Source organism: Eumetopias jubatus, unplaced genomic scaffold, assembly GCF_037043125.1.
Source record: "Eumetopias jubatus isolate StellerSeaLion01/CBP00866 unplaced genomic scaffold, mEumJub1_p1.0 scaffold_5, whole genome shotgun sequence".
Taxonomy (NCBI): domain Eukaryota; kingdom Metazoa; phylum Chordata; class Mammalia; order Carnivora; family Otariidae; genus Eumetopias; species Eumetopias jubatus.
Window position 1 is genome coordinate 48936855 of NW_028274811.1, and position 16910 is coordinate 48953764.

The 16910-nt window shown below is 34.3% G+C and overlaps 1 protein-coding gene across 1 annotated transcript in view; it reads right to left on the minus strand.

Annotated features, from left to right (window-relative positions):
• Positions 1-2615: 2615 nt before the first annotated feature.
• SREK1IP1 (SREK1 interacting protein 1) overlaps positions 2616-16910 on the minus strand; it is a 42575-nt gene continuing 28280 nt past the window's right edge. Inside the window, exons 4-5 of the mRNA XM_028123882.2 lie at positions 8032-8104; positions 2616-5746 (exon numbers count right to left, since the gene is read on the minus strand). Coding sequence (XP_027979683.1) covers positions 5557-5746; positions 8032-8104 — 263 coding nt within the window. The 3' untranslated portion in view covers positions 2616-5556. The remainder of the gene's footprint in view (positions 5747-8031; positions 8105-16910) is intronic.

Below are 16910 nucleotides of genomic sequence, written 5' to 3' on the forward strand. Positions count from 1 at the left end.
ATTATGCTAATACGTCAGGAGAAATTAAAGAACTTATCAATAACACAGACAAGCGAACCTACGCCAGTGCGGAACAATTAGAGATTTGTCACATTACCAACATTACACAATTCTTTTGATACTTAGAGGCAGTTCTTTTTACGAGATGGCACTGGATAGGTAAATCTCAGGGGGGATGGTCTTATAAAACAGAGGTGGCAAGTTAAGTCTCTTAGAGATCAACCCCTACCTTTTTTTCAGGGCTTGCTGGGTACAAAATGAATGTACTGTCTTTATAAAACCTAACATTCAATAACAAAATAGGTCACAATGCATAATCTGCATAATAAATATTTTCTGCATACCAAGGGATAACCATAACAAAAATCCTTCACTGATAAAGTTCCTACAGAACTTCTAAAATTAAAGTTATAAAAAAATAAGTTCTCTAGTCCCACCTAAGGCTATTATTGCATTAATACCACTTAAGACACCTAGAAATAAAACTACGGTTTCTGCACATTATAATTGTCTTAAAAGATTTTTATTCCTAAGTACGATTTCTATTACAAGAACACAGACCTTGTTTTCTAATGGAATTCACTAGGAAAAAAGGATTAATTTTAAAAGCTGGCTCTTCCCAAAACATCCACTGTGTTGTATAAAATTACTGTAGTTGAAAGACTAGCCTTTCAAAATGTGTCAAATACGGCTTCTCTGGTCTGAGAGAAAAAAAAAAAAGGAACGCCTTACTGCTCTCGGCATGCAAATCTCAGGTTTAGAAACTTTTGGCCATTAGGCTGTCAAAATTTTTACCAAGAACTGGGGATGTCTTCTGGACCAGCACTGCGCAGAAGTTTCTGTGACGGTGGAAATGTTCTTTCCCTATCTGCACTGTCCATGGTAGCCACTAGCCCCATGTGGCAACTGGGCACTTAAAATGTGGCTCGTGTAAGTGAAGAATACATTTATATTTTATTCATTTAATTAATCTAAATTTAAATAGCGACATGTGGCTATATTGAGAGCATAGCTCCAAGATCATTACTGCAACATCTACTGGCCATGATGGATTTCACTGGCTGTCTTGATACACAGATATTCAAAATTACACTATTAATCAGATGTTGCCTCAGGTAAAAACCTAGGATGAGCAAGTTAAGGCACTGGTACAGTTCTACCTTTGCTGTTCAAGGGCAAGTGCTGATGCCATAAATGACACAGGAAGCAGGCAAACTGGTCAAGGCCAGCGAAATGCTCACGGTTCCCCAAACTCCTCCTAACCTGTGAGAGATACGGAGGCTGGGCATGGCTGGATGTGTCACAGAGTGCAGCTCCTGGGCTTCGCAAGTGGGATTACCATCAAGCTAGCTTAAGACATATACTCTCCTTGGAGGCCAACTGCCCAGGAAGGTGGAGTCCCAGCACTGGTACTAGCTATAGTCCCTGCCAAACCAGGTTACCTGAGGGAGAGCCACTGAGCTCAACCAGTGGACCAACTGGTATGTGTCTCTGTAACTTCTGTAACTGTGAAGCAGTTGTGCTTCACAGACTGAGACAAAATATTAAGAAAGTGAGAAGCCTCATCAAATTACAACCAAGTCTATACAATGAAAACTATTTTAAATGATTTTTTTGGGTGTAACAAATACTAACCTAGTGACAGAATTTAAGCCAGTCAAAAATAATCTAAAAAAATTTTTTTTAAATAATCCTAAAAATTTAAAACAAAGTACATTTCCAAGTATGCACATAGGCAGGTCATTCTGAGGATTGGTCTGATAAGGAATATAGTAGCTTTATGTGTTTTTAGAAGACAAATCAATGGAATTTTTGGTAATCATCAAATCTTAGAAAGAAGAGTGGGTCTAGAAGAAGAGGCCGTAACAGGAACATACACATAACAGGACATAAAAGATCCAAGTTATTTTCTATGTGGCCTTCTCATGAGAGCAATTTCATCCTTTAAAAACTGTTTAATTGGATTTTGAAATGGATGAAACCAAACCTCACTAAAAGTCATTTCTTTCCTTAAAACTCTCTCATGGTGTCTCATGAGATTCAAGTCCAAGCTTCCAAACATGGGACTTAAGACTGCTTTCTCGTGTTCCTGTGAACCTTCAGTAGTAGTCTCAATTCTTCCCACTTCCTGCCTCACCTATTGCTTGCAATCCTTGACACGCACACAACTCAGTTTTTTCTGTTGTGGTCTCTGTTCATAGTACGCACTCGTAACTGCCAGGACTTCCACCTTCATCCTCCATCAAAATCCAAATCAAACAATACTTTCTTTAGGTTGCCTCTTCTAACTTCTCCAGGCAAGCTAAGTAGCCTTCTGTGTTTCTATAAACACATGCTCAGGTCAATTACTGCACTTATCACACAGTGATGTGTTCTGCTGTTTCTCCTAACAACTAAACTAAGAACCTCTTTAGGGAAGCAAAGGAGTCTTATGATTCTCTGTATCCCCAGTACTTAGCAGTGTTTGCCATGCCAGGTGCTCAATCAATGTTTGTTGAAGAAAGGAATTGATGGCATTTTTATCAACATTATAATAACTCCACAACCTAGTTTAATTGCAGGTGACCTAGAGTTATATAATTTTAGACAGTGAATTGTAAATACAGACACATAAATTGTTTTACTCCTTATTTATTGATGTTTTGGCCTCCGAGAACCAAAGATGTAAACAGATACGTATGAAGGGTGAACAATTGGGGATACCTCGGAGAGATTTTAGCCAACAGATGATAATTGAGAAAAGAAAGAGGGAATTGTGTGGGGAGTAGATCCATTAGCTAAAAGCAACAGCCTCAGAGTATTCAGATAATCAGGTTACAGATACAAAGCTAAACATAAATTCCATATGCATCTAGTGAAAATGACACACATTGGTTGGTAAGAATGTAAACCAAATATCAATTAACTGCTTAAAGAAGTTGAATGTGTTTAATTAACAGTTATTTTAGTAAATTCAACCTTTACCATTACAGAATGCTACCTTCTTACCTATAATAATTTCTAAAATGAATAATATTACTTGAATTGTACTAAAATATTGATAAGCATATACATTAAGGAGGGGAAAAGGTCTCAGAGATAAATGGGTATAATATGTTATAGATGAAAGACACCAAGGCCCAGAGAAGCTAAATGATTTAGTTGAAAGTCAGACAGGTGGTTAGAAAGGCCAGGACTTTTTGGATTTTTCTGTTAGATTCAGTTTTCCTTCTGCTACACTCTGCCTCAGGGAAAATTTCACTAATCTTCTAAAATTTATGAGTGAGATCTGTATCCAACCCCAACAACAAAATTACTTTAGAAGAAAATTAGTGAAAAGAAATGAATTTTATTCAGATGAGAGATTTCATAAACTATTCTCATACTATGGGGAATTTACTTAAGAATAATTCCAAGAATATTATCTAGTGGAAAAAATTACTGAGCATTAAATTTTTTTAATTTGCACCCTGTATTAGTTAATGAGTGCTGAATTTTATATAATCCTTCTGGACCATTATTAATTGTGTCCCCATTCAGAAAACAAATCTAATGAGCCTATTTATAATCTCTACAATAAACAGAAATAAAAGTCACCAATACCTGAATTAACTTTGTTTCACTACAATTATTAGCATATTAAACCATGTTATACACTTAATAGGATGAGGTCATCCTTGTGCATGTAACATTTTTCAATCATTTTTAAAATTTTTCTTTATTTTTTCATCATAATAACCAAAGAACTGTATTTTCATAAAATGCAGTTTAAAAAATATGTAAAATACAGCAAAGGCCAAACAATCCCTTAAAAACTTAATAACTCTGTTTCTCTTCCACAACTGATAGAACTACTTAAAAAAAAAAAAGGGTTTCTTTTTGAGGAGGCCATCGGACTAAATTAGATTATGGAAAAGCTAGAAGTGTGAAAACTTCCTCAGCTATAACGCTAGAGTAGGGATGTGGGCATAGCTTCCCTAGAATGGGAATAAGGTAAGCACAGGTATGAGGAGTTAGGAAGCTGCCCTCCACGCCCCCTTCTGACTGAGGTCATGCCAGCGAGGGGAGCTGGATGAACAAAGACTCAGTACAACTTTCCAGCTTGTGAGGTTACGTGTACTTACCTGATTTCACCAAAATGATTTCACCTGTAGCCAAGTCTGTAGGTCAGCAACTTGAAAATTTCTAACTGCACCACAGTGAGGTACATGCAGTCTTTGGTGCCAAGCCATGATAACTGAGTGATGTCTGATGCTGCTATAATAGTAAGTGTTTAACTCAGTGGGTGTCAGGGCTATCTAAAAACTAAGCAAAGTAAGTTTCACTGATTCACTGATCATTGTGAAATTAAAAATGTAAGAAACACTTCTATCTACTAATATATGTTTGAAAATGCTTACCAATATAAAATTTCCATTGTTATATAAAGGCTTTCATGATGCAACTCCCTGGCTCTTATATTTTAAAAAGTACAGAATAAAATTCTTAATCCTAAATTTTTGTGACTGCTCTTAAGGTCTATGACTGAAGTAAAAGAGAGAAACACCCCAAACTGGTCATTTTTGAAACCATAAATTCAGTGTGAAACCTGCTTCAAAACTACAAATTATTTTAGACAAATAAATATATATGTTCACATTTATAAAAATTTTCCACATTACTCATAGAAACAAGCTTCATAAAATTTACATACAGAATACAATAAAAATCAGCTCTAACGATGATTTAGCTGTCATTCTCCTAATTAAAAAGTTCTGTGTTTGAGGTATCACTTGAAGAGATGCCAATATGGCACATTTGTAAAACAACCCAGGAGTCTATCCTAAAAATTCTACCCAACACAGCATCATCTCTATGAGGTTGAGCTACTCTTGTCTTTTTAAACAAGGAAGAAAATTGTAATTGTTACAATAACAGGGGAGGCAGGTACTAGACACTCTGTGTTTCATGTAACAGTAAAAATTCCTTATAAGTATTTTCATTATCATCTTCCTGCCAACACCATTCATTTCATATGTCCTAGTTAAAACCAATAAAGCAGCTTCATCTCCTATGACTTCCAAAAAAGGTTTGAGATTTAAAAACAACAGTGAAAAATTTCACTACCTTTATATATTATCATAGGATATAAAGCTATTAATTTTTCAGAGTCAAGAGCAAAGCATTATCCCCTACCTCACTTTATCACTGGAAGGTGGACCCTTGATTCAGCAAACACTCATTAAGTGCTAGGTAGAATACCTGTGTTGACTGTAGTAAAGCCATTTACAATCAACTTATGAAGTAATAACACTAGTCAGACAAAGAGTCATGAATACCAAAAATAATGTGTTTTGTATGTACAAATAACTATACTTGGGGCATGGCTACCAAGTAATAAGACTGATTCAATACTTTATAGAGTCAGCACATTAAAAATGTATTGCCAGATGACAATGGTCCCATATATGAAAAAAAAGTCTATATGGAAAAGGCTGTGATTTATTGCAAAGCATAATTATATAGCAAATTCCAAGGAAGGTCAGATAACTTTCAAAACCAAATTTTAAAATTTAATGGCTTAGGCTGAAGATTCAGTTACTTTTTGGAGATCTCAGAAGAATTAGGGGTGGAAGAATGCTTTTCCTTTTTTCTCTTCTTTTTTTCCTTTTTGTGATGTTTCCCCCTTTTTGACTTATTCTTTTTTTCTTTTTTCTTTTCTTTCTTCTGATATTTTTGTTTCTTTTGTTTTGAAGTGTCCTCTTCAGTGGAACTGGATGAGTAAGACCTATGGGCAATACATACATACTGACTGATAACTGCATTTATGGCTGATAGGTAAATTTTAAATGAGATTTTAATTGCCTTAAATCATTTTTGGAGCAAGGTGGGACATAAACAAAGAAACTCAAAATGTGCTTTCCATATTTGTATTCTCTTAAAATACTGACTTGGGAATTTTTGCTCCTTGGCCACAGAAATTGACAAGTAACTCTATTCTGCTCAACTCTAGTAATAAGTTTTAAACTCAGTAAGGATATAATGATTTTTCTGTGATTTTCAGTTTTTCATCCTGTCATACCCTTCAAAATATTCTAAGGTAAGCAAAGTGTCATTTACCAAGCCTTTATTATATATACAATTCATTCGCGTATGCAATAAGTTGTTAGCAAAGTCTCTTAAAAGAGTTACAAAAAGATGCAATTGTACCTCGGTATCAATGGGTGAAAGCTGAAAATTAGCAAAATGAAAGCACTTTTGTTAATTCTTTTGATTTTTCAAGTCAGAATACTTCAATCTTCTAGATGCAGAGTGATACAGATGAGCACTTGCATTCCAAAGTAATTTTCACTAGTTACAAAAAAGATGCATTTGAATGAATATAAATAAATGAAGATGTTATAGCATTATTCTTTATTTTTCTAATATTACTCTAATAAAAAATTAGGGGGGAACTATATAATTCCTTCCTCTACTATGAAAAAAAAAAGAAAAGTAACAAAAAACAGAGAAGCCATCTCTTAAGATCTTATATAAACAGGTATACAATAATCTGCCCACACCCAAACTCTAAATGTGCAACAAGACAGAAACTGAGTCAAGGTAAAATCCTCAAGAGATAGTTGAGTGATCTAACCATTAGAAGTTAAAGCCCAAACTAAGAAAACCTGAAAGAGACATACAGGAGGGAAAACATAAATGCATGAGACTCTAAGGTCGGGTCTGTAGAGTGACTCAGGAGTCCTGTGTGGGAGCCCCGAGCTTTCCCCTGTTTCTGTGATGCTCTATTCCCTCCTCCATCTTGTCTACCTCACTTGGACTCTTGGCTGTTTCCTGGGCTTATTTTCTCATGGATTCTCTAGTTCCCTCTTCAACTCCATTATTGTCAACTCTTGTCTGTTTTCCTGTTTTAAAGACCCTGCTTGACCTGTGGATTCTGACTAGAGCTTCTTTGCCTGTACATTTTTCTTTGGCTTTTTGGTCCTGGATTCTCATTTTTAAGATACAGTGTTAGACTTGCACACAACAATTCTATTAGGTGGCAAAATCTCTGCTAAGTATGCCTAGAAAAGTTCATTTAATTTCGGGCCCTGCCTGAGATCTGTGAGACCCCAGTCTTGAATAAATAATCTGTTATGATAAAGTAAGTATATTAGAATTTGGAAAATAGATAATTTCATTTTTCCTATAAGCAATCCATCTTGCTGTGCTATGCAAATGATTGAACAATACACGAGTCAGACTACAAAATACACTGAACTCTACCTTCCTATTAGTTTTTATGTTAAAGATTATTTAACTCCCAACATTTGAGAGAAAACAAACTTTTCCAATTTATAAAGTAGCTGAGGTGTTAAAATGTACATATTAAATGCTCTATGAAGTAATGCATGACATGCAGAACCTACTCTGTTAGAGAACTAGGGTCCAAGCCAGAGATTACTACTGTCAAGGGCCTTAAAAAATGTCTTCTGTATGTTTATTCTAGTGTAAGTAAAACTGTACTGATTTACCATAAAAGAAACTGCTTCTTAATTCTTTTGATCAATTTCTTTAACCAGTCAGTTGTTAAAAGAGTTGATACTAAAAACTCATAGGTGGCTGATGAGGGTTGTGAAAGACCTGAAGGAATTTTCAGCATCATAAGTGAGTATATAAATCATATTAGTAACTTTATTTTGTAGCCATGGCAATGATATTTTGAGAATACAAATATTTAAGCTCCAAATTCATATATACGAAGACAAAATATATATGTAAAGAATTTAGAAATCATCCAATTAAAAGCCTGGCTGACGTTTTAAACTCAAAATTCTAGATAGAACACATAAAAGAAGGGAGGGTGGCTATTATTTATTTATACCTTAATTTGCTCCAAAAAAAAAAAAGATGGGTGAGTATCAACTTTATTTTTGATTCATGACTTCATTTTACTGAAACAACTGAGTATCTAATTCCCATTAAGAAAAAAATTAGTGTCATATTAATTGGACAACACACAAAAAATAAAATTTTATAATCCATCCTGGATTCATAGTCCGACTTTTAAAAAACAATGATGTTAAAAAATACCTTTTCCTTTTTTTTTTCAACTTGATTTTCTCTTTGCTTTTTGCTTTTTTCTTCTCCTCTTCTTCATTTACTCCTGTGTGTAGAGGGAAAAGAATCAGGATACCATGAATCTACATACTAATATGGTATATATACATTTTTTTTATTTCAGTTGTTGGCGATGAATTTCATTGGTTAGGATATTGTGCTTTTCTTGTAACAATTTCTCCTTTCTTGATGGTTTTTTTAAATTGAGGTATCATTGACATATAACATTATATTACTTTCAGGCGTACAACATAATGGTTTGATATTTGTATACATTGCAAAATAATCACTTTAAGTATAGTTAACATCTATCACCATGTTACATAGTTACCCAAAATTTTTTTTCTTGTGATGAGAACTCTTAAGATCTACTCTCCTAGCAATTTTCAAATATACAATACGGTACAATTAATTATAGTCAACATACTGTACATTACATCCCCATGACTTAATTTATTTTATAACTGGAAGTTTATACCTTTTGACCACCCTTATCACCTGCCTCTAACAACCACAAATCTCTGTATCTATGAGCTTGGCTTTTTTGTTTATTTTTTAGGTCTCACATATAAGTCAAATCAGACAGTGTTTGTCTTTCTCTGACTTATTCACTTAGCTTAATACCCTTACGGTCCATTGATTATTTTTATTTATTAAGAAGCTTATAAAAATATTATATGCTCTTTATAAAAATTTCAATCACTGCTAGGTACATTACGTAAAAAATTCATGTACTCCACGATTAATTCCTATAGTGAATCAATATCAACAATTTGGTGGGTAGCATTTCAGGTCTTAAAAAACAAAACAATACAATCAGATACAGTTTTTCTCTCCTTCTTTCTCTCCCTCTCTCTCTTTCTTTCTAAGTAGATGCCATGCCCAACATGGGCATGAACTCACAACCCTGAGATCAAGAGGGTTGATCTCGTGTGCTCTACTGACTCAGCCAGCCAGGTGCCCTTTGAATACAGCTTTTTAAAATTTTCTTTCTCAGACAAACTTAGTTAGCATCATGGGATTCTAGGTTCATGATGTCAGGATCCCAGGACAATAACAACAGATCTGATATTTATGTCATTGGTGTCCCTGAAGCAAAGGATATATACTATTCTCTAACTTGTTTCTAAAATATGCAATTTGGTGTGTTTTCTTCTAAGCTTGCTCTCTAATAACCAAATATACACATACAAGTACTTACGTAAAATGGTTATGTATAAGTCCCAAGTTTTTCCTCTCTTTTGAAAGATGGATATATGATATTTTATATGGTATACAAATATAGTGGCATATATAATATTTTGCAACTTATTTCACCTTTGTCAAAAATCAGTTGGACAGGAAAAAAAGATCAATTAGACTTCTGCTTCTGGGACGATGAAGTAAGTGTACTTTTCCTATTCCTCCCGGTAAGTTCAACTAAAAATACCAGACATTATAAAAACAAACATAAAAAACTGAAAAGTAGAAATAAGACAAGCTAAGGATCTTGAAACCCAGAGAATGACACAGTAGTGAGTTCCTTGGAATTCTTGCTTCCTATAGCCCAGACCTGGAGCTGAAGAAGCAGGCAACCTGGCAATGTCAACAGGTACAGACAAAAATCCCCCAACAAAAGCCTCATTTCTTTAGCCAAAGGACCAAAACAGGGACAGCCTAGGGACAGGTAGCTGGCAGATAATAACTGCCCTTACTGAAGTCAACCACCACAGAAAAACTGGCACCACCCCCGCCCATGTCAGCAGAGGGTAGGTGGGGAACCTAGACATTCCACCCTTGTAAAGCTGTGATAAGGCACCTCAATTCCCCAGCCTGAGAAGTCTAAGTAGGCGTCCAGGACTTTCATCTCTATTGGCCAGTAAAGAGATCTCCACTAATAGTGTCAATGGAGACCATTTAGGAAGCCTTGACTTCTGCTGCCACCCAGTATTAACGAGGAACCCCTCCCATCTACAGTGAAGTGTTGTCAGAGGAGATCTAATGAAAGTCAGGGCCTTCATTATCACTCAGTAGTAACAAGACCACTCCCACCATGGGTTACCAGAATAGGGAGCTGGAACTCCCTACCATCATCCAGCAGTAACAAGAAGTCACCACCACTTTGAGTGTTTGTGGAACCTGAGTGGGGAAACAGAACTTCTGTCTCCACCTGGCAGTCACAAGGTAGCATCCCCACTTTTCCTTCTGCGGTGGGTACTAGAGAAAATGAAGTAAAGGAGAAGGTTTAAGAAAAGTCAGAGATTCATAATATAACATAACAAGTTTCAGTTGAAAAGAACTCAGCAAGTCAAGAACCAGGAAGATCTCAAACTGAATGAAAAATTGAAACAATGAATATGACAACATCATAATGAGAGATTATTAAAATAATCTGAAAAAGATTTTAAAGCAGCTGTTATAAAAATGTTTCTATGAAGAATAACAAGATGCTGAAAACAAATGAAAAAATATGAAAGCCCCAAAGAAATTGAAAATCCAAAGAAGAACAAAATAGAAATTTTAGAACTAAAAATACAATAAATGGAATTAAAATACTCAGTGGATGGGCTCAATAGCAGAATGTCAAGCACTGAAGGAAAATATCACTGAATGGGAGAACAGAACAACAGAAATCACCCAATCTGAGCAATGCAAAGGAAACAGATTTAAAGAGAAGAGACTCGGGAATCTGGGGGACAGTAACAAAAGATACAATATTTATGTCACTTCGAGTTCTGGAAGGAGAGTATAAAGAAGGAGGGGCTTTAAAAGTACTTAAAAAAATAATAGCTGAAAACTTCCCAAATTTGGCAAGGGACATAAACTTAAAGACTCAAGATGCTGAGTGGAATCCCAAACAGGATAAACCCAAAGAAATCCGTATCAAGACATATGACAATTTAACCTGTGAAAACTAATGAAAAAAGATCTTGAAAGTAGCCAGAGAAAAATAATACATTACTTATGTGAGTGAAACAATTAGAATGGAAGCAGATTTCTTATTAGAAAGCATGGAAGCCAGAAGTAAGGGGCGCAGCATTTTTTAAGTGCTGAAAGAAATGTCAACCTGGAATCCTCTACCCAGTAAAAATATCCTTCAGGAATGAAGGAGAAATCAAGACATACTCAGACAAAGAAAAAGTAAAAGAATGTGTTACCAGCAGATAGACCCTAAAAGAATGGCTAAAGGAAGTTCTCTAAATGGAAAGGAAATGATAAAAGAAGGAACGCTGGAACATTGAGAAGAAAGAACATAGTAAGCAAAAACATGAGTACAATAAGCTTCCCTTTTCTTGAGTTCCTAAATTACGTTTGATGGTGGAAGCAAAAACTGTACCACTGTCTCATATGGTTCTAAATGTATGTAGAGAACATATTTAAGACAATGGTATTATAAAGGGGAGAAGTTAAAGGGAAATAAAGGGAGGCATGGTTTTTACTCTTCACTTGAATTGGTAAGATGACAACACCAGTAGACTGTGACTAATTATGTATATATAAAACCTAGAGCACCCACCAAAAATTGCTATGCAAACACCATAGAAAAATTTAAAAACACTATGGACATAGTCAAAGACACTTACAGATAAATCAAAATGCACTTCTAAAGTGTTCACGGGACACTACGGCTAAGTCAAAGCACTGGAGGTAATCCTAAAAGATATCCAAGCAACCACAGGAAGGCAGGAAAAAAGAAACAAGAATGAAAAACAGAGAGAGTCAACAGAAAACAAATAATAAAATGGCAGGATTAGCCCTAACATTTAAATAATTAATGTAAAAAAAGATACCAATTAAAAGAAATTGGCAGAATGGATTGAAAAATATGATCCATCCATCCACAGTCTACAAGACTCCCACATCAGGCTCCCTGCTCAGCGGGGAGTCTGCTTCTCCCTCTGACCCTCCCCCCTCTCATGCTCTCTCTCTCTCTCTCATTCTCTCTCTCAAATAAATAAAATCTTTATAAAAAAAAAGACTCCCACCTCAATTAAAATGACATAGACACACTGAAAATAAAAGGATAGAAATGATACATCAAACAAACATTATCAAAGAAAAGCCAGAGTAGCTATATTAATAGCAGGTAAAACAGACATCAGAACAAAGAAAATTACCAGTGTGAGAAAGAGGCATAATATAATAAAAGTTTCAACTCACCAACAAGACATATCCTAAATGTGTATGCACCAAATAACAACTAAAAATATATGAACCAAAAACTGATAGACCTGAAAGGAGAAGCAGACAAATCTACAATGGTAGAGACTTTAACCTCTCACTCTCAACAATTAATAGATACCATACACAAAGTCAGCAAGAATAGAGAAGAGCTCAACAATACCATCAATCAACAGAATCTAAACAATATTTAAAAAACACTCAGCCCAAGATAGAATATACCTTGGGTCATAAAGCGAATCTTAACAAACTTAAAAGAACTGAACATATACGAAGTTATGTCTCTGTTCATAATGGATTCAAATAAGAGATCAGTAAAAGAAAGAAAACAACACTTAAAAGTAATCCATGAGGCAAAGAAGTCTCAAGGAAAACAAAACACACTGAACTGCATGAAAGTGAAATACATAAAAATTTGTGGAACACAGTAAAGCAGTCCTGACAGGAAAATTTATAGCACTAAATGCTTACAAGAGAAATGAAGAGAAGTCTCAAATTAATAACACCTAAGCTTGAATCTTAAGGGGAGAAAGCTAAATAAACGCAAAGCAAGTAGAAGGAAGAAAACAATAAAAGAAAATAATAAAGCACAAGAATTAATGAAATTGAAAACAAAAAAAATTAGAGAAAAAGAATAAAACAAGGAGCTAGATCAATAAACCTGACAAATCTCTAGCAAAATGTGAAAGAAAAAAAGACACAAATTAATAGTGTCAGGAATGAAAAAAAGGTATATCAGCGTGGACCTTGTATACATCAAAAGGATAAGTGAAATAAATCTGACAACTTAGGCAACATGGACCCCTTTCTCAAAAAACAAACTGCCACAACTCATCTCACATGAAATAGATTATTTCAATAACCCTTTAACTATTGAGGAAATCGAATTTGTAATTTTAAAACTCCCAAAAAGAAATCTTCAGGCCCAGATAACTTCACTGAAGAAGTCTACCAAACATTTAAAGAAAAATTAACACCACTCTAATACAAATCTTATGCAATCTTTCCAAAAAATAGAAGAGAATGAAATCTCAATATTCTATGTCACTGTTACTCTGATACCAAAATCAGACTAAAATAGTACAAAACAAGAAAACTATAGACCAACACGATTCATGAATATAGATGGAAAAATCCTTAACAAAATATTAGCAAATAAAACTCAGGGATGCAAGGCTGGTTCAGTTTTCAAAAATCAATAATATAATCTACCATATTAACAAGCTAAGGAAAAATCATAATATCATACTGATCAATGCAGAAAATACTTCTAGCAAAATCTGACAATGATTTCATAATAAATACTCTAAGCAAAAACAGGAATAGGGACACCTAGGTGGCTCAGTCGTTAAGCGTCTGCCTTCAGTTCAGGTCATGATCCCAGGACATCGGGCTCCCTGCTCGGCAGGAAGCCTGCTTCTCCCTCTCCCACTCCCCCTGCTTGTGTTCCTTTTCTCGCTGTGTCTCTCTCTGTCAAATAAATAAATAAATAAAAATCTTAAAAAAAAAATCAGTCTACTCAATTTTAAGACTTATATAGCTATGTTAATCAAGACCGTGTGGCAGTGATGGAAGAAAAGACACATAGACCAATGAAACAGAAGACAATTTAGAAACAGACACAAATATGACCAACTGATATTTGGCAAAAACGCAAGAGCAATTCAATGGAGGAAAGATAGCTTTCCAACAAAGAGTGCTGGAACAATTGGTTATCTTTAAGCAAAAGACTAAAACTTGGCTTAAGTCTCTCATGCAAAAATCAACTCAAAAAGGATCATAGACTTAAATACTATTTTACAATAAAAAGAAACAAACTATTGAAATATGCAGCAACCTGAGTGCATCTCCAGAGAATTACAGCTAGTGGAAAAAGCCATCTAAAAAGATTATATGCTATATGAATCCATTTATGAAACATTTTTGAAATTTTATTATAGAAATGGCAAATTTTTGGTTGCCAGAAATTAAGAACATAGTAAGGACAAGAGAGAAGTGGGTGTGGCTTTTAAAAAGGCGATATGAGTGACCCTTGTGGTGCCAGAAATATTCTTTATCTTGACTCTATCAATGTCAGAATCCTGGTTGTGATATTGTACAACAATTTTGGAAGATGTTACCATTGAGGGAAACTGCATAAAGGGTACAAAGTACTCTCTGTATTATCACTTACAGCTGCATGTAAATCTATAATTCTTTGAAAATAAAAGTTTAAAAAAATCAATTGGCCATAAATGTATGGGTCTGTTCTATTCCATGGATCTATCCTTACATCAATACAACACTGCCTTAATTACTTGTAGCTTTACACTAAGCCCTGAAATTAGGTTGTGCTAGTGCTCCAACTTTATTACTCTTTTTCAAAGTATTTTAGCTATTCTATGTTCTTTACATTTCCACAAGAACTTTAAAAGTGGCTCTAAAACAGTCTGCTAGAATTTTGATTGTGATCAGTTTGAATCTATAAATCAGGTTGGGGAGAACTCACATCTTTTTTTTTTTAATTCAATTAGCCAACATACAGTAGTACATCATTAGTTTTCAATGTAGCGTTCAATGAGTGAACAGACATCTTAAAAAGACTGAATCTTTTATTCCAAGCATATGGTCTTTTGATTCATTCATTTCTTTAATTTCCCTCAGCAATGTTCTGTATGTTCCAGACTTGCACATCTTCTGTCAATTTATCCCTAAGTATTTCACATTTTTAATGCTGTTATAAAAGGTATTTTTAAAATTTCAATTTTTGATTTATTGTCACAATACAGAAATACAGTTGATTTTTTGCCCATTGGTCAATCTTGTATTCTATAACTTTGATGAACTTAGTTCTTAGGTTATTAGTTTCTACAAGTTTTTTTGGTAGATTCTATGGGATTTCTATATAGAGGACAAAGTCATCAGTAAATAGTTTTTACTCCTTCCTTTCCAATCTGGATGCCTTTGATTTTTCTTGTCTTACTGTGTGGCTGGACTCTCCACTACAATGTTGAATAGAAGTGGTAGGAGTGGACACCTTTGCTTTGTTTCTTATGTTATAGAAACATTCAGTCTTTCATCATTAGGTATTATGTAATCTTCCAGCTTTTTATAGATGTCCTTTATCAAGTTGATAAAGTTCCCTTCTTTTCTTAGTTTGCTGAGTATTTTTATCAAAAATGGACAGTGAACTTCCTCATAAAATTTCTTAAAATACTGTAATTATCATATAGGTATTCTTTTTTAAAGAGCTATTAAAAATGGTGAATTACCTTGGCTGGGTTTGAACTGAAACAAATCTTATACTACTGGGATAAACACCAATTGGTCATAACATCCTTTTCACATATTGTTGGATTTGGTTTGCTAAAATTCTTTTAATTGCTTAAACTTCTGTTTGTGCCTGTATTTGTAGGAGTCTCTACTTGTAGTGTTATTAGGGAAATGCTGGTCTTATAAACTGAATTGGAAAGTACTCCCTCCTCTTCAATTTTTAAGATTTTATGTAGAAATGGTTTTATTTCTCCTTCAACATCTGGTAGAAGTAAGATAGAAGCCATTCAGCTTTGGAGTTTTCTTTGTTGGAAGTTTTTAAACTAAACATTTAACTTCTTTAATAGATGTAAGCCATTCAGTTTATTTCTTCTTCAAAGAGTTTTTGGTAAATTGTATGTTTCAAGTAATTGTCCATTCCACCTAAGTTGTCCAATTTATTGGCATAAGTTTTTCACAATATTCCCCTTATTGTAATACCTGTATAATTTGTACTATCGTCACTTCTTTCACTTCTGATACTGGGGTTTTTTTGTTTGTTTTCATTTTTACCTGATCAGTTTGGAGAGCAATTTTTCAATTTTATAGATATTCTCAAAGGACCAGCTTTTGGTTTTACTAATTTCCTCTTTTGTTTTCCTATTTTCCATTTCAGTGATTTCATCTCTGATTTTTTTTATTTTCTTTCTTCTTACTTTGGGTTTCATTACTCTTCTTTTTCTAGTGTTTAAGGCAGAGGTTAAGTTGTAAATATGAGACATTTCTTCTTTTCTAATACAGGAATTTAGTGCTGTAAATTTGCCTTTAAGTACTGCTTTAAGAGCATCCCATAAATATTACATTATGTTTTTGTTCATTCAGTTCACGACACTTTCTAATTTCCTTTTGCCTTTTTTCTTTGACCCAATGGGTTATTTAGAAGTATGTTAGATTACATATATTGGGGAATTTTTTAGGAAGGTGTTACTAAAGTCCTAATTTAATTCCCTTGTGGCTAGAGAACATATTTTGCATAATGTGAATCCTTGAAAATGTATTAAGATTTGTTTTATAGCATATAATAAGGTTATCTAGGTAAATGTTCTTTGCGCTCTTGAAAACAAATGTGTATTCTGCTCTTGTTGAGAGATGTGTTCTATAAATATTGAATGGGTCAAGTTGGTTGGCAGTGTTACTCAAGTCTTATATATCCTTTCTGATTTACTGTCTACTGGTTCCATCAATTACTGAGAGAGGAATGCTGAAATCTCCAACTATAATTGTGGATTTATTTATCCATAAGGATTTTCCCTGGTAATTCTAGCAGTTTGTCTCATACAGTTTGAATTTGTTATTAGGTGCATCACCACTTAGTATTCATAAACACTTACTTTTCATATGTCCTCTGCACTAACACTTTTATCATTATAAAGAAACCCTCTTTATCCCTAGTAATATTC